At 36.1% G+C, this 18,943-nt stretch overlaps 1 protein-coding gene across 1 annotated transcript; it reads right to left on the bottom strand.

The window, feature by feature from the left end:
• Positions 1 to 13,771: 13,771 nt before the first annotated feature.
• LOC105783985 (uncharacterized) lies at positions 13,772 to 18,640 on the bottom strand. The gene is made up of 8 exons (XM_052626991.1): positions 17,315 to 18,640; positions 17,049 to 17,152; positions 16,520 to 16,548; positions 15,195 to 15,509; positions 15,013 to 15,105; positions 14,459 to 14,706; positions 14,179 to 14,298; positions 13,772 to 14,080 (listed from the first exon to the last, which is right to left on the bottom strand). Exons 1-8 carry the CDS (start codon positions 18,380 to 18,382, stop codon positions 14,003 to 14,005), a joined length of 2,055 nt encoding a protein of 684 aa, XP_052482951.1. The 5' UTR covers positions 18,383 to 18,640; the 3' UTR covers positions 13,772 to 14,002.
• Positions 18,641 to 18,943: the final 303 nt, after the last annotated feature.

Here is an 18,943-nt window from a genome sequence, read left to right as displayed (position 1 = left end):
GAGGAGTTTCGAACCTTTAAATTTATCAAATCATTCTTTCAAACCTCCTAGACCTTCCATAGAGGATCCTCCTACTTTGGACTTAAAGCCTTTACCATTACACTTAAAGTATGCCTACATGGGAGACAACAACACTTTGTCGGAAGTCATATCTGCAGAATTGACACATGATCAAGAGAAGAAATTATTAGAAGTTGTGAAGAAATATAAGAAGGCACTAGGGTGGACAATTTTTGATATAAAAGGATTCAGTCTTGCTATTTGCATGCATAAGATTCTACTAGAGGATTGCCATAGCAAGTATATTAAGCAGCAGAGAAGATTGAACCCTATTATGAAGGAAGTCATTAAAAAAGAGATTATTAAATGGCTTGATGTTGGAATAATATACCTATTTCAGATAGTTCATGGGTGAGCCGTGTTCAATGTGTACCAAAGAAATGAGGAGTCGCCATAGTGTGCAATGACAACAATGAACTCATCCCAACTCGTACTGTCACAAGATGGATAATATGCATGGACTATCATAAGCTTAACAAAGCAACTCGGAAGGACCATTTCCCTTTGTTGTTCATTGATCAAATGTTAGATAGACTAGCAGGGAAAGCCTTTTATTGCTTCTTGGATGGTTATTTAGGGTATAAACAAATTTTCATAGCTCCTACTGATCAAGAAATGACCACTTTCACATGTTCGTATAGAACCTTTGCTTTCAGAAGAATGCATTTGGGTTGTGCAATGTCATAGTAACATTTCAACGTTGTATGATGGCAATATTTTCAGATATGGTGGAGAAAATCTTAGAAGTTTTCGTGGATGACTTCTTGGTGTTTGGCGATACTTTTGAAGGTTTGAAGAACCTGGAGCTAGTTCTTTGTCATTGTGAAGAAATGAACCTTATTCTGCATTGGAAGAAATTTCATTTCATGGTATGTGAAGGCATTATTCTGGGTCATAAAATTTCGCTGCAAGGGATTACCGTAGACAAAGCAAAGATTGTGGTTATTGAGAAATTACCACCACCTACCACAGTTAAAGGCATTCAAAGTTTCCTTGGCCATGCAAGATTTTATTAACGCTTTCAAGTTTGATGAGTCTTGTTTACAAGCATATAAAAAATTAAAAAAGAAACTAGTGCAAGCACCGATTGTCATAGCACCAAACTAGACACTACCTTTTGTACTTATGTGAGATGTCAGTGATTTTGCTATAGGAGCAGTGCTTAGGAACAGGAAGGATAAAGTATTTCATGCCATTTATTATGCAAGCAGAACCATGACAGATGCGTAGCTAAATTACACAATTACTGAGAAGGAACTATTGGATGCGGTATTTGCATTTGACAAATTCAGATCTTATTTAGTTGGTACCAAAGTTACAGTTTGGCTATTTGACCAAAATGGCCCCAAAAAGCTAATTAATTACATAACTAACCCATGTTCAAAAAAAATCATCCAAATAACTTAAAATACACAGTAAATTAGGGTAGGGGACTTAAATGGCCGGCACCACCTAGATTACTGTGCCAATCATCACTTGATAATTTTCTCAAGTGTTAAAAAAATATTTTTTGGAGCTAAGGGACCTAAATGGTCGGCACCCTCATCTTTTTTTTCGCCCATATTATACTGGTATATTTTACACGAGTATTTGAAAAAACATTTTGGGCTGGGGGACCCTGATGGCCGGCACCAATTTTACAGATTAAAAATATTTTTTTTGGTGCTGACCATTTAATGGCCGGCACTCATTTTTTTAGAAAAAAATTTTGGGGTTGGCGGTACTAGATGGTTGAATTAAGCTTTCTCAGAAATCGAATTTTTTTTTCGTCTGCTGGGACACTGATGGTTGACATCCTTGTACAATGTTCATGTTTTCTTATATTATTATTTGCGTAATATTATTTGTTAGAATTATATATTTTTTACTTAATATTTTGTACTATGCCAGACTTAATATTTTATACTATGCCAACTTGATAATTATGATAAAAAAGAAAAGAAAACACGAGCATTCTACAAGGATGCCGGCCATCAGTGTCCCAGCAGAGAAAAAAAAATTTCGGTCCCCGAGAAAGCTGAAGGTGGCCATCTAGTACCCCAAACCCCAAAAAATTTTTCTGAAAAGGTGGGTGCCGGCCATCAGTTGGCCAGGACCCAAAAAATTTATTTTTTAATCTGTAAATTTGGTGTCGGCCATCAAGGTCCTCTAGCCCAAATTTTTTTTTCAAATACTCATGTAAAATATACCAGTATGATACATGTGGAAAAAAAGTATGAGGGTGCCGGCCATTTAGGTCTCCCAGCCTCAAAAAAAAAATTTTAACACCTGAGAAAATTATCAAGTGATGATTGGCACAATAATCTAGGTGGTGCTGGCCATTTAAGTCCCCCACCCTAATTTACTATTCATTTCAAGTTATTTGGGTGATTGTTTTTGAACTTAGGTCATTTATATAATTATTTATTTTTTGGGGTTATTTTGATCAAATAGCCTTACAGTTTATACGGGTCATTCTGTGATTAAGTTTTTGGTGACCAAGAAAGATGCCAAGCAAAGGTTAATTTGATGGATCTTACTGCTACAGGAATTTGATCTTGAAATTCGAGATAAGAAGGGGACTGAGAATCAAGTGGCTAATCACTTGTCAAGGCTTGAAGCAGGTAATGAAGACGGAAATATCCAACTCATTAAGAAGGATTTCCCAAATGACCAATTGTTGGTTGCCACAGCATTACCTTGGTATGTCAATATCGTTAATTTCTTAGTAAGTGGGTTACTGCCACCCGAGCTCAACAGTTAGAGACGAAGGAAATTTCTCCATGATGGAAGCAATATTATTGGGATGAGCCATTTTTATTCAAACATTGTTTAGATTAAATAATTAGATGGTGTGTTCCAGATGACGAGATTCAAAGTATTTTACACCACTATCATTCTGCACCGTATGGAGGACACTTTAGGGGAACACAAACTGCGGCAAAAGTTCCCCAATCTGGCTTTTATTGGTCAAGCATGTTTAAAGATGCTCGTGAATTTTGCCAGGCTTGTGATTTTTGTTAAAGAACTAGGAACCTCTCAAGGAAGCATGAAATGTCGCTGCAAAATACTCTAAATGTTGAGTTATTTGATGTGTGGGGAGTCAATTTTATTTGTTCATTTCCACCTTGTTGGGGCAACATGTACATACTTGTGGCTATAGATTATGTTTCCAAGTGGGTAGAAGTTGTTGCTCTTCTTACAAGCGATGCCAAATCAGTACTAAAGTTCTTGCATAAGAATATTTTCACTAAGTTTGGTACACCTCGGGCACTTATTAGTGATGAAGGCTCCCATTTTGATTGCAAATTAGTTGCTACTACCTTGATGAGATATGGGGTAAAGCATAAGATTGTCATGACATACAACCCTCAGACAAATGGACAAGCTGAAGTCTCTAATAAAGAAATTAAGCAGATTTTGGAGAAAGTGGTGAATCCAACTCATAAAGATTGGTCATTAAAATTGGATGAAGCTTTATGGGCGTATCGTACTGCGTTCAAGACACCATTGGGAATGTCATAATTCAAACTGGTATATGGAAAAACTTGTCATTTGCCTATTGAACTTGAACACAAGGCATTTTGGGCAATTAAGAAACTGAACATGGATTGGATTAATGCTGTCAATAATCGACTATTGGAACTGAATGAGATAGAGAAGTTTAGAGCTCAGGCTTATGAGAATACCAAACTATATAAAGAAAGGACAAAGTGATGGCATGATAAGAAGATTTTACCTCGACAATTTGACCCTGGACAACAGGTGCTGTTGTTCAATTCCAAGCTAAAATTGTTTCCTGGAAAATTGAAGTCTCATTGGTCTGGCCCACTTGAGATAGTGCATGTCTACCTTTATGGAGCTGTAGAAGTCAAAGATGGCAAGACTGGCCTTAATTTCAAACTCAATGGCCGACGTTTGAAGCATTATTGGGGTGTCCCTATAACTCAGGATAAACATTCCATTACTCTTCAAAATACTTAAATTCCATCCTCTGCATGAGTTTCTTTGTTTTATTTTTTTTATTTGCTTCCTTTTTTCTTTATTTGATTCGAAAAATTAATTAATTTTTTTTTCTATTTTCCTTTGCAGGTATACTAAGGATTGGGCTTGGTCGCTTAGTGGTTTGCCTATTAGCAACACTTGCTAGTTTTACTATATTTACCCCCAATAAAATTTTATCTTCCCGCCTGAACTTTCTTTTACCGTGTCAGGCCATAATTTTAGCCTTCTTATCACCCACGTCACGGCCTGATTTTTCTCTTTCTTTTATCCTAATCTTTTTCTGTTCTTTCACAGTTATTATCAGTTTCATTCTCCTTCAACATTTTCTTTGTTTCTTTCATAACTACAAAGCTCTTACCTTTTTTTATTTTTACAGTTACTCTAACTTGTTTTGAATTGCTCACCGTGTTCCTCCTCCATAGGCTAATGCGCCCCAAGAGCCTTTTTTCAACCAAACAGCAGAAGAAAGATATACCCATAATATCTCCAAAAGATCGTTCAGTCTTGAAACCGAAGCTGATGCAACCAAACCTACCACCATTCACACTGCCACTAAGGAGAAGGACCAAACAGGACCCAAGGTAGGGGAAGAGAAAACCCAATCTATGAATATTGAGTCTGACCAAGAAGAGAAAGAAACCAACCAGATTTCTATAACAACTAAACTTGCCATTACACCTATCCCACTTCCATCGACTACGCCAGTATCAAAACAAGATAGTGAGATTAATAAGTTGATTGATGATCTCACCAAATCAGATGAGGAGGAGGATGAGGTGCCAATCAATTACTTGAAATGAAAGCAGTGTTACAAGCATGCTGCTCGCAAAACCACTCGCCCAAACTAGAGTAACAACACTTTCTTTCCAAGCTTTCATTTTCAATTTCATTTTATCATGCATTCATAACTATTGTCTTTACATTTTCTTTCTATATATGTCTTTTCATTCTTTTTTATTTTTGCATGTCCATGCATTGAGGACAATTCATCCCTTAGGCTTGGGGGTCTGTTGTGCATTAGATAGTTGTTTTAATATTTGTTCATTTTTTCATTCATTTTGCCATAACACATAAATGCCAGAAAACTGTTAGACTGCAATGAGTATATTTTTGCTGATGATGGTCGATGAAGAATTTAATTCTTTAGCATACCTAGAAATTTGTGACGGTGAATTAGATGAGTTTAGCTTAGAACAGTTGCTTGAGAATTGACCTCTAAAAATAAAATTCCTTAATTTCAATTACAATTAGTCTATAGTAGGTTTCTTTAATAATCTTAGAAATTCTTGAGGCTAAGTTCAGGATATTGGTAATTTTTAATAATAATAATAAATATATATAAATTAATTCCATAAGTTACTCCAATGCTTCAAATTGCCAAGTAGGTCAGCAACATTTTGTTTCCTCCATTATGTTGTTGATTAGAAAAGTAAGTTTAAGTACGAGTAATTCAATAATAGAAGAAGTTTAGGGACACTCCAATGTAGTGCTAGGCTGAGTAGCTAAGGAGATACTTTTCTGCTCCATCCATCTTATAAATTAACAGCCTTAACTTCATGAGTGCATTTCATTCAAATTGTGACATGATAAAATACTTGGCAATTTAGTGTATGCTCCATTGAAATTGTCAAGTAAAGAAACTATGTGACAAGATGAATTCCCTAGTAAAAATATTTGTAACTAAGTTATGAAAAGTCAATTTGACTATAAAAAGAAGAAGAATAAACTGAGTTAGATGAAAGATAAACTAAGAACATTAGGAGGTAATTGCTATAGTCAAAATTGTTTGAGCAATTAGGAAGTTTTATTTTTAGGACAATTTTTTTTGCACTTACTTTGCTAAATAAGCTTATGGAACTTAAACCGATTCTTAGAGGCTGAAGATAGTTGAGAATGTAGGTAAAAGAAATATGCTTCATACGGTCTAGCAATACAAAAGGTAATTATGTGTTATGGAAATTCCTGCATTCTTGCATACATGCATTCATACATATTTTGCTTGAGGACAAGTAATAACTCAAGTTCGGGGGTGTGATAACTCTTGAAAGGAGTTATATTGCACGTCTCTAAACTTGATTAATTGTCTGTACTTAAGTAGTTATATTTACATTTTTAGGATATTTTTATAACATTGCATCATGAAGCTTGGACTGTACTTTCAATGTTAATATATGTTACTTTTTTTGGTGAAAGGAAATGACTTGTTTATGTTTGTAACAGGTGTAACAAGGAAGAAGAGAAATGGAGTAAAGTTTTGTCATGGAATAAGGTTGGACAGATTGCTAGCATAAATGCCATGGCAATTCGAGGAAGATGCTGATGCAGCACTCAGTCTTTGTCACTCTCAGCCATCTGGACATATACCAGATAAATCCACCTAAAAAAGAGGGAGAAAAGTGTGTGCTGAGAGGGGGGACCTACCTTATAAAAGAGAAAAGAGAGGAGAATTCTACAGACAGAGGATTTGAACGAGAATTGAGGAGCGGTTCTTCTTCTTCAAAAACAACTCGTGTGAAAAATCTAGAGAAAATAAGAGAGGGTAGCAGCTAAAGCATAGAACAGAGACACAAGGAAGGGGACAAAGCATTCAACCCTAGGTCTGGCACCATATTGCTGCACTAGAGTTGGGAGCTGATTTGGCGAAGGCTTGCTAAAGTTCTTCCTTCATTATCTTGATTACTTTTTGGGAATTTTTAATTGTTAAATGATGTTGTTTAATGATACCTTTATTTTGGATGTTGATTTTCAACCCATGAGCTAATCTCATCAGGTTGGGATTACTTGATGAATCTTTATTTCCATTAATGATTAGGCAATATCTTTACTAGATCTACTGTTTCATTCGATTTGCATTATTTTGAATGCATGTCTGCAGTCTCTAGACATAGATGGATGTATGGTATGTTCACAAACTTGATTTAATTTTGGAAAGGCTAGATTAGTTGGATTGTGATCTAATGATACAAGCAAGTACTCAAAAGAATATTCGTAGCACTCTAGACATATAGTTGCGCTCCGTACAGAGTAAGAAAAAAACAATAGTGGGTATCATCCTTCAAGCTTGTAGACATACAAAACCTTAAGATTGGTAGCTTGAAGTCTGACTCTTGAAAGAAGCAGATTACTATAGTTAGATTATGAAAAGTAGACTGGTTAAAACTTTTCCATGGCATGATTGTGTTATAAGGGTGTAATCTAAGTGATTCCAACCTTCACATTCAATGGTGTTTTCCTCTCAACTTTGTCTCATTACATTGCCACACCATTTTAAGTTAGTTATCTTATTTTAATATTGCATACGTGATTATCCTTTACACAATTTTTTATTATGTTTTCTTTTGCCATGGCCTGATTCATATAATTCATAGTGATAACCAAATTAATCATAACTGATCCCTATGAAGACTTACTACTTTATTACTTGATTTGACTTGTATACTTGCACATTCGCATATTATTTCACACGCGACAACAAACAACAATCTATAAAGTCAAATCGAAGCAGGTCTAGGGCAAGATCAAATCCAAGAACCGTGGCAAAAATTGTGGATATTGTAAGAATATGGGCCACATTAAATCAGAATGTTACAAACTTCAAAATAAACACAAGAGGGATGCCGAAAACAACAAGAAAGGAAAGTAGAAAGTCAAAGTTGCTAATACTAGTGTAGCCGAGGATAGAGGTGACGATTTCTTATTGGGGTCTATGAGTGAAATATCCAAACTTACATCTGAATGGATCCTGGATTCAGGGTGCTTTTACCACATGTGTCCCGACAAGGATTGGTTCTCCATCTACAGTTCAGTTGAGGTGGAGTTGTACTGATGGTGAATAAATGTCCATGTAAGATAATCGGGATCAGAACAATACAAATCAAGATGCACAAAGGAATTATACGGACACTGTCAAATGTCAGGTATGTGCCTGATCTAAAGAAAAATCTCATCTCTTTCAGAATTTTACACTCGAATGGTTACAGGATTGTTTTCAAGTCAAAAGGCTTAAACGTCTGTCGTAGAGCTCTCGTTGTGATAAAAAGACAGAAGAAGGGCAACCTATACATTCTGCAGGGGTCGACGGTGACTGGTGTGGTTGTAATTATCAAAAAAAAGTAGATATTGTCGCCACATCGCGACAAGTACCAACTTGACGTTGCACAACGTGACGTGATTCTTTCTCCATAGATTCTGATTCAACCAAACTTTGGTACATACGACTTGATCATATGAAGGAGAAAGGTATAACAACATTGTGTAAAAAAAGTATTCTTAAAGACACTGGAGTTGGAAAGCTAGGTTTCTATGAACACTGCATTTACGGTAAGCATATACGAGTAAGTTTCGATTTAGCAGTGCGCAAAACCAAAGGGACTCTCAACTATATTCATTTTGATTTATGGGGGCTGACTCCTGACATCTCAAAAGGAGGTAATAAATATTTTCTAATTTTTATTGATGACCACTCTAAGAAAGTTTGGGTTTATACAGAAGAATGAAGTTTTCGATCTTCAAGCAGTGGAAAACACTGCTAGAAAAACAAACTGGGAAGTCCATAAAGTGGTTGAAAACGGATAATGGTCTTGAGTTTTTTTTATCAGAATTTAACAGTTACTACAAATGGGAAGGGATAAAAAGACATCGCACCATTGTTGGTACTCTACAGCAAAATGGAGTTTCTGAAAGGATGAACAAAACCTTGCTTGAAAAGGCCCGATGTATGCTTTCTAATACAGGTAAGAAAGGAGTTTTGGGTTGAAGCCATCAATTTAGCAAGCCATTTGGTGAACCGATCTCTCCATCGAGCATTGAATAGAAAATTTCTAGGGAAGATATGGTCAGGTGATCCTCCCAATTATTCTAACCTTAAAATTTTTGGTTGTACTACTTATGCAAAAGTTAGCTAGGTAAAGCTTGAACCAAGGGTCGTGAAATGCATATTTTTGGATTCTCTATCGGTACGAAAAGTTTCAAATTGTGGTGCCTAGAAACCATCAAGACATTTGTCAGTAGAGATGTTACGTTCGATGAATCTACTATGATTCATTCGGAAAAAGGGTCGCCTGCATTTAAAGACACAACAAACCAGAGTGTCTTAAGCAAGATGGAGTCGAAGAAATAGTGGGTGACATTGCGAGGAGAGGAAGCACGACGCCACAACGTCATGACAAACATGGCGATGTCCCGAAGAGGAAACACAGGATGTCGTGACATCACGAAAAAATTCTGGTTTTCATCATCAAATTATTGTTTAGGATCAATTTGAGAATTCATCCGACTCACAAGTACCCTCACCATCTCAATTAACAAATTATAAGTTGGATTATGATAGAAAAAGTTGTAAAATCTAACCACCATAGAAATACTATGAAGGAAACCTAGTGACTTATTGTAGAGAGCATTGATTCAACCGATCCTTCATGTTATTTCGTGGTAGTTCAAGTCTCTGATTCTAGAAAATGGCTTGTTTCTCTAAAAAAGAGGTGGAATTACTCCAAAAGAACGAGGTTGGTAGCTAATTAAATTACTTATCAGAAAGAAAATAGCTGGTTGTCGATGGGTGTTTCAAGTTCAAGCAACACTAGGTATAAGGAAAAGTTGGTTGTAAAGGGATAAATTCAAGTGGATGGAGTTTATTTTCATTATGTTTTCTCTCCAATCATAAAACATACGTCCATTCGGGCACTTTTGGCTCTTATTGCATCAAAAAATCTTGAGTTAGAATACGTAGATGTAAAAACTACTTTTCTTTATGATGACCTTGAGGAAGACATCTACATGCATCAATCGGAAGGCTTCAAAACTGAAGGAAAGGAAGATCATGTTTGCCTTCAACTAAAACCATTATATGGTTTGAAGCAGCCTCCTCGGCAATGGTACAAAATTTTGACTCCATCATATTAGGTATTGCTTTCACATGAAGTAAGTATGAAAGCTATATGTATTTACAACGTTTAGATAACATTTTTTTCATATACTTGCTACTTTATGTTGTTGATATGTTGATAGTAGCTAAGGATCTGTTAGAAATTAAACGCCTTAAAACCATGCTTAACTCTAAATTTGAGATAAAGGATCGATGTGCATCAAAAAAAAATTTGGGAATGGAAATTTCAAGGGGAAGACGTTTCAGAAAATTATTCTTGTCGCAATAGAAGTACACCAAGAAGATCCTTGAGCGATTTAAGATGCAAGACTCAAAACCGGTAAGTATTCCCTTAACTGTACGTTTCAAACTTTCAATTTCAAATTCCCCTCAAAGTAAAGATAAAGAAAGGTACATGTCAAAGGTACCTTACTCAAGCGCAGTCAAAACTCTAATGCATACAATGGTATGCAGTTGTCCCGATATTTCACACATTGTTAGAGTTGTTAGTAGATACATGGCCAAACTTGGCAAATTACACTGGCATGCAGTTAAGTAGATTTTCAGATATTTATAGGGTACTTCAAATATGTGCTTAAAGTTCAGAAAAAACCAAAAGGTTTTATTCGGTTATGTTTATTCAAATTATTTAGGAGACTTAGATTGAATGAGGTCTCTCGTATGATATCTATTTGCTTTCAGAGATTGTGCCATTAGTTGGAAAGTAACATTTCAAGCCACAGTGGGCTTATCGACTACTAAAGCTGTGAAGGAAGAATTTGGTTAAGAGGCCTATTTAGAGAACTGGTTTATGAGAAAAAGGCAATTGCCATATATTATGATAGTTAAAGTGTCATACATCTGACCAAATATAAGATGCACCATGAAAGGACAAAGCACATAGACTTTCATTATCACTTTGTTCAAGAGGTGATCATTCTAGGAGATGTTTAGATTCACAAAATTGGCACAGAACACAATCTGGCCTGAATGTTGACAAAAAGACTTTCGGATCCAAAGTTCGGGCACTGTTTGGACTTGGTAAGTATCCAATGAAGATCCAATTAGGCCCATGATAAGGCTTCGCAAAGAAGTCAAGTGAAATACGAGTCAAGGTGGAGATTTGTGGAGTATGCCTCATATTTTAGAAAAATAGTAAGTGACGTCCCGATGAGATAAAACTCGATGTTGCAATGAGCAGTCGATGTCACAACGAGAAGAAAGCCTTCATCCTGACAACGCAACACCTCCTCATCACGATGACATGAATGTCACATCATGACGTAGTGATGTGTTCCTCGAGTTTCTTAGTTTCTTCTCTCAATTAAACTCTATTTTGGTTCCCCACTTAAACCCTGATTAACCTAGGGATATTCTAGTCATAAAAGCTACGAATTTCAGCCTATAGATAGGCATTAGTTACCCTAGGTTTAATACATGGAAAATAACACAATTAAGAGAGAATTTTATGTTTTAGTTTGAAGGGGTTTTTTCTTTTGAGGTTTCGGGTTTTCTTTGCCGTGACTCTCTCCATATTGTACTTTTCTCTTATTAATGAAATCTCCTTTTGCCCATGGTTTTTTATCTTCTTCAGAGATTTTTTCACGTAAATTTTGTGTGTTCGATATTTTCAATTTCTTCATTACTATTCTTTTACGTTGCTTACACAGGTTTATTCCCAACAAGTTTCAATCCATGTTGAGATATGAAATTTGTAATGTGTTTTGTATTTGTTAAATATACATTAACATTATTAACTTTGGAGTAATAACTTGGTTAATAATAAGAGTTTTGATTTCAATAGATTCTTCTAGTTAGCTTCACGTCTCGATAGCATAGTATCTTACTAGCTTCAATCCCACTAGTGTTTTATCCGCTAGTTTTGCAACCCATTAGCTTCAATTCTAGCAAGCTTTTTACCTCACTAGCTTCAATCCTCATAGTTTGATTATAGTTAAATTCAATTCAACAGTCAAACTTTATAAATTTCATACCTTTTGTTAACCAGTAAGATTAACAAGTGAATGAAGTAGTGATTTAGATGGTGGTTCACCTTTGAGTAAGGTGGAGTGCCACTTGTTGTAAGTTTTTATTTTGATGGAGAGGTTTAAACAGAGAAAGATAAGAATTGGAAAGGAGTCTTATAAGAGCTTGGTTGAAGAAAGAGAGAAAAAGAGAGCCTCTCCCAATCCCTTTGTCTTTTTTAGTGCATATAAAGGGATGGAACCTAAGTAATGATACCTTATTATTAGTGTAGGGTTATGTGGATGTAACAGAAACAAACATGTGTGATGGGGACAAACATGTGTAACACCTTTAGTCATATATGTGAAAATTATTATTGTTATTTATTCATTATTTAAAAAATTTTCATTCTTCTTCTTCTTCTTCTTTATTTATTTATTTATTATTGTCCTGAATATAGCTTGCTTGCATCATTCTTGCACACATATTACTACTTATATAACTTGAGCAATTATCAATAAGTACCTTGCAAGGGGTAATAGATTAGTTATTATTATTTTGGACTAATTCTTGAGAATCACTTTTCTCAAAGATAATTCTCATGCAGGGAGTGAGATGTAGATACTTGTTTTTGGTTACTAACTATCTAATCAATAGTAGTTCCAAGAAATATTGTTCATTGCATGAGCACTTTAACTTCTTTTAGGAATGACTTCGTTGGGAATGACTTTTGGGGAATAACGTTGAAAGATTGGCAAGATTCCTAAGTTATGCCACTTTTGGGATGTCTTGAAAAGCATGACTTAGAGGCTTAGATACGAAACCTATTAAGAATTTCTTCTTGACCTTTCTTTGAGAATGGTGCTTCCTCCTTATTTCTTTAATGAACAAATGCTGCATTGACACTTAAAAACCTTTCTTGTTAAAATACTTCAAGTGGGTACAACTTTTATTAACTGTCATTATACTCTTAATCTATATAAGTTACTTTCCATTTTCTCACATTCACGTAAACATTTTCAATCCCACAACCCATAATTTTTGCACATTCATGCCCACTTTCTGTTCATAACTTCCTTTTTCAAGGCTTATAAATAAAGTTTGAGCTTCTCATTTGAGGACTTTCTTTCTTTTTGGATCTTTTGGCAAACTTAGTTCTCTAAAATTCTCTTTGCAACATTCTTTCTACAATCAGTAACTCTCATCTTTCTCAACTCCTTATTGCATCGATCACCACCACTTGCCATCGCACTTGTTTTCCAGAGTTTGCTCTACTCTTCCTCTCTGTCATCTCTACACGACACCTTATTTTGCTAGATTGCAACATATCCTCACCTTACCAAAGCAATCATTTTACTTGTCCTGCAAAAATGTGCCTATAAATGCTTTGCTCAAGAGCAAAGCTGTTCTGCCAGCCACTCCATAGTATCTAAACACAGGTTAAGGGACGCCAGTTCAATATGCGGTGTATCTTATAGCCAACGGGTTACAACAGGATGTTCTACTTGTACTCACCCGCATAGTAAGTGGTGAATATGATGACACTAGTTTCTTAAAGTTACTAATCATTTCATTTTTTATACATAATATTATATTAAATTCACCTGGAATATAGAAAACTAGATTCTTTAAAAGCTAACTATACCCATATATCACCTCTTTTTCGAGCACCAATGGAGGCCAGCAGGGTTGTCAACTGGGATTTCGCAAAGCCTGTATGGGTAATCTTTGGTTGGATCAACTATGAAACTACCGGCTGATTTCCAGGTTGGCCGCCCACTTGTTACTGTTAAAATGGCGTACTACATAAATCTAAAACACTGAAGTTCGCATTCATCAATTAAAATTAAATGACAGGAACTACAGTAGAGCAATAGACAAGATGAGTTGAAAGTACTATATCTGTATATTTCTAATATAAAAGTCAATGACGACCTGATCATTTACAATGCAGGCAGTTATCGGCAATGTACAACAGTTATTTACAAAGCTCCATGATGGAAAATAGAAAGAGAATATCCTATTGCAAAAGTGCTAACTATTCATTGCATTCATGACCTGCTGTATACGTATAACAGGTTACACTACGCATTTTTGCTGACATCGACGATAAGGTCAACTGCACAGAATTCATCCTACCAAACTTGAGCCACATTCACAGTTGTCGGCGCTGTAGAAATGCAGCAATTTTAGAGGCAATACTTTCTCCTGCAACCAAGAAACACCAAACTTAAAATGAATATAAGGTTAAAGGTCTCTAATTTTCATTGATACAAAATGGAAATGGTGAGCACAAGTCTGAAAACCTGAACCATCTCTCCAAACTGAGAAGGAAAATGAAACCCTGTTGAACAGCTCTCCAACATTTCAGGACTTTTCATCCATGCTCTACGACCATCACTAACTTTAATTTTATATCTAAACATCTGAAAGTACAGTAAAACCCATGTTAATCGACATAGACTTATGCTGCGTGATTTGAATAACATAAGCATAATCAGTTCTACTCATTTTGAAAGAAACGAACTCCATATAGTTCCCTCATACATACAGCAGCTCGATGTTTTAAGATCACAAAATGCATACCTGAGACAGAGAGATATCATGCTTCTCCAGCTTATCATCCTCAACCTCAATTCCAGTACCTTGGCACTCAGGGCAGAGTATAGAAGAACTCAGGAACCCCATAGGTTTAGTCTCCAAATCCTTCCTCGTCTCATTGCATTTGGCTCCATTTTTCCTCCTATATCTTTGTTGAATTTTGGTCAGCATGTAACACCAGAAGCAGTCAAGAAGCAGACCGAGCCATGCAGGAGCTACTGAAGCAAGTGCAGCTGGTGATTTTTGTTCATTTTGTAACCTTAGTTTGATGTAATGTATTTTAGTTCATTTTGAACCATGTTAGGTCGATGTTTGATGTAATTTGATCGTGATTGAGCTGTTTATTAGACTTAAACAAAGAACAACAAGAAATGAGAAAATAATTCTTTTCATATATCTTCTGTTTAGCCATGCAAATTGGCTAGGTATTTATACAAACACGTAGCAGTGTAGCATGAGCTGTAACTGACACCAACCTGACTAACTGCTTAACAACTGTTTAACACGTGCTTTTAGTCACATTCATTTAATACTCTAACATTCCCCTAACTTGTTTGACTTCTGAACATTAAACTCATCAAGAGACAACACTTGAAGAGCACGTCGAAAGAATGGAAACTGTTTTGGGGTAACTGGTTTTGTAAGAACATCAGTTTAGAGGTGGTTTTACTGCCAAACAAAGTAACAACAGCATTCCAGATTTTGGCACTGGTGTCCATACCTATCAGATGCGGAAGAACTGCCTGACTAATGGAAGACAATAGCCATGACGCAAGAGCACTGTCCTGCTGCTCAAAGCGATCAAATTCTGGGTTTTCATGTTGACCGCCACTGTCATCAGAAATAAACTGTGGAGGAAGGGTCTGTTGAATATCCAGAAAACGCTGAAGCTTATGCGCCTTTACCGCCAAGAGCACCTGCTGTTTCCATAACAAATACGTGTTATCATCAAGAAGAACACTAATCTTCTTTGTAGAGAAGAACCTGCTGTCAAGTAATCCATCAGTGGAGCTAGAGGCCATATCAACCAAGAAATCTGCACAGCGGTTAACAAGAAAGAAACGCCAGGAAAGAACTTACAACTGATACCATATTAGACTTAAACAAAGAACTGTTGAAGCCGTGGCCTGCATTGCAACAAAGAACCAACAAAAACAAATTGGTCAAAGACCAACAAAGAAGAATTGTACAATTTTAGTCGCTATACTGCTTTTGTAGCAAATGAATTGGTCACTTGAATCAAAGCATCTAAGAGCGCCAAGTTCAAAAACTTGATGAATGACCGGTATTGCGAATGGAGTCCAAGGAGGAGTGTTAAAATGGCCAACCATGCCGCTATTATGTTTTTGTTAAAATGCATGGTACTATAATGATTCGTAATTTAGTTTGGTTGAGAATGAACTTTGATGTTGATGTTTTGATGGGTTGGTTGAGCTGATAAGTCAGCTTATCCATGTGTACAGGCAATGTTTTTAAAGTTACTAGGCTACTTAGTGGTATTAGGTAGTAATAACTTGTTAAGGTATGTCAAAGGAACCATCGATGCTGGTGTGAAGTTTTGGAGGGCAAAGGAGCTGAAACTCTTAGGCTATTCTGATAGCGATTGGGCAGGGTCAGTTGATGACATGAGGAGCACTTCAGGTTACTTTTTCACCTTAGGATCGAGTGTTTTCAGCTGGAGTTCAAAGAAGCAACAAACTGTTGCACAATCTACAGCAGAGGCTGAGTATATCTCAGCTGCAGCAGCAGTGAATCAAGCCATTTGGCTTAGGAAGATTTTGGGTGATTTAAATGAAAGTCAAATTCAGCCTACTGAAATTAGAGTGGATAATCAATCAGCTGTGGCCATAGCCAAGAATCCAGTCTTCCATGGTAAGACTAAACACTTCAAAATCAAATTCCATTTTGTTAGAGAAGCTGAGCAATTGAGAGAGGTTAGCTTAATTCATTGCAGCTCAGAAATTCAGCTAGCTGACATTTTAACTAAATCATTGGGAGCCAACCGATTTAATGCTTTGAAGGAAAGGATTGGTGTTTGTTGCATACAGTCCAAGGAGGAGTGTTGAAGCCGTGGCCTGCATTGCAACAAGAACAACAAGAAATGAGAAAATAATGCTTTTCACATATCTTCTGTTTAGCCATGCAGATTGGCTAGGTATTTATACAAACACGTAGCAGTGTAGCATGAGCTGTAACTGACACCAAACTGACTAACTGCTTAACAACTGTTTAACACGTGCTTTTAGTCACATTCATTTAATACTCTAACACTGTTAACTCAGCTTTGTTAATGTGTACAAGCTTTGTTTTCAAGTTTTAATGTATTAGTTGTGTAGGTATTGATTAGGTGACCATACTGTTTTTGACAAGCAAAATGCTTGTTTTATGTATTGGCTTTATGCCATTATTCAAAATGAATGAAATTCAATCTGATTTCCTTCCATATACTCTTCAATTTTCTTTGCTTTTGTTTTTCAATTTTCTGTCTCAAATTCTGTTTGTTTCTTCTGCAAGTCTCGAGCCTTGCTGCTCAAGTCTTAGCTAACGTGCTAGCACATTTGTTTTTAACACCAACAATCTTCTTCTTACTATTGGATTAACTTTATGGCTTTCAATCGTCTCAAGCTCACAAAGAAGGATCCAATGTATAAGGCATGAAGTGTGATATAAATGGAATGCCTACAAAATTTTTAGAAAGACAATAGATGTAAATAAAATTTGGAACCTCAAAAATACACATGTTAATCAGTGCTTCAAGCTAAGACTATAAAATAAGCCATATTGACCAATATGATCCATATTTAAAGGTGATTCAGAACCAAGTTTACTAATGAAGCATACCCCATTAACATTTCTACTACTGCAAACAAGTTTTCCAGTTTTTAAGTTCAAGAGCGTTGTTACATCTTTCTCAGGAAGCATTTTCTGCTGACAGATATCGCACATTCTTTCAGCAGCTATACACTGTTGCCACCTTAACTCTCGCCTTACAGCCTTACTTGATATAAATCTTGTGAGCAGAAGCTGATCATCATGTCGATCTAATGCAAGTTTCGAAGAAGCACTATTTGAAGCTGAAGAGTCTTCCCCAGATGAATCGTACTGATTACTCAAAGATTCACTTATATCCTCTGGATCAGAAAACGACTTCTTCCTTTTCCAGCCAGCAGCCACAACATTAACCAATTCCATGGGGGAACCAGATGTTAAAAGTGATTTGACATCATCAAGCAAACTCTTTCTTCCTAGATCACAGTTATAAACAAAAGTAACAACAGCAAATTCATGCTTTGGAACCTTCACCTTATCATCATTTCTTGGAGCTTCTTTCCCCAACCATTCACACCATATTCTGCTCAACCTATTTGAGACTCCATTCTCACAGAATCTTGCTGCTATTTTCCCAAAACCAATCAAACTTACTTTCAAGTCAGAGACCTCATCCTTGATTAGCACCCCTGGAATCACCAGATCTGAATCCCCTGCAATACCATTTACATTCTTTTCATAGGAACTAACTTCACTGCCAACATATTTCACAATAGCAAGGTAGTTGTCATTGCTTTCAAATTCCAACAACCTATTTTCATTAAATTTTACAACAGCCAATTGTTTCTCTTTTTCGTTACACTTACCAAAGAACAAAACACCATCATTGAAAGGCCATGGATTAGCAGCAGCTAATCTCTTTGTGTGAAGGTTCCCCTTCAGATGATCAAGTAACATCGAATCACTATAACATGGTCCAAGGCACAGAGTGCAAAAGAAAATGAACCACTTCCGTTCCTCACGAAGCTCTATATATGTATGCCCTTGTGACCTTACATTATTAAGAGTGGTTCTTGCTAACTGTTCCTTTAAACTACAAGCAATTTTCCGTGGAAATCCTAACTCCCTCCTTTCTTCCATTTGAATTACAATATGATAAAACTCAAACCACAGTAAATCGACAATTCCACCAAAACTAAATTCAAATTCAAGGCTTTCTTTTTAATTCCTTTTTATGCGCATGTAAAAGCTCTAATAGAATCCAATTGCATAACAACCTAACTTGAAGGTTAAGAATCATTCAAAGCCATAAATTTCAAATTTGTAAGCTTCTTCAACTTCTTCTACACTTGAAAAGGCTAAAGCATTCAGCAATTCCACATGAAACCTTAACAAAAGAAGGGGTAATTCCACAGAACCTTAAAAATTCAATCCGCTGATTCCTTGAGCAAACAAACTTGTAAATTCTCAGAGAATTTCATGGCAGACCCTAATATCTCTAAATTAGTCCTTCAAACTTCTATGTTCAAAGAAAAGAAATAGTTAAAATGTCAAAGTAATAAATTTCCCAAAAACAAAAAGTAACACTAAAAAGAAAATTTAACAGACTCCAACTAAAGATATTCGTGGAGAACTCGGTATCAAATTCTTAGCAAACCGTCGTGTTCGAACAGCGGCAAAGTAAACATGGAAAGCCACAGA

This window comes from Gossypium raimondii, chromosome 13 (genome assembly GCF_025698545.1).
Source record: "Gossypium raimondii isolate GPD5lz chromosome 13, ASM2569854v1, whole genome shotgun sequence".
Lineage (NCBI taxonomy): Eukaryota > Viridiplantae > Streptophyta > Magnoliopsida > Malvales > Malvaceae > Gossypium > Gossypium raimondii.
This window is presented reverse-complemented; position numbering and strand designations above follow the sequence as displayed.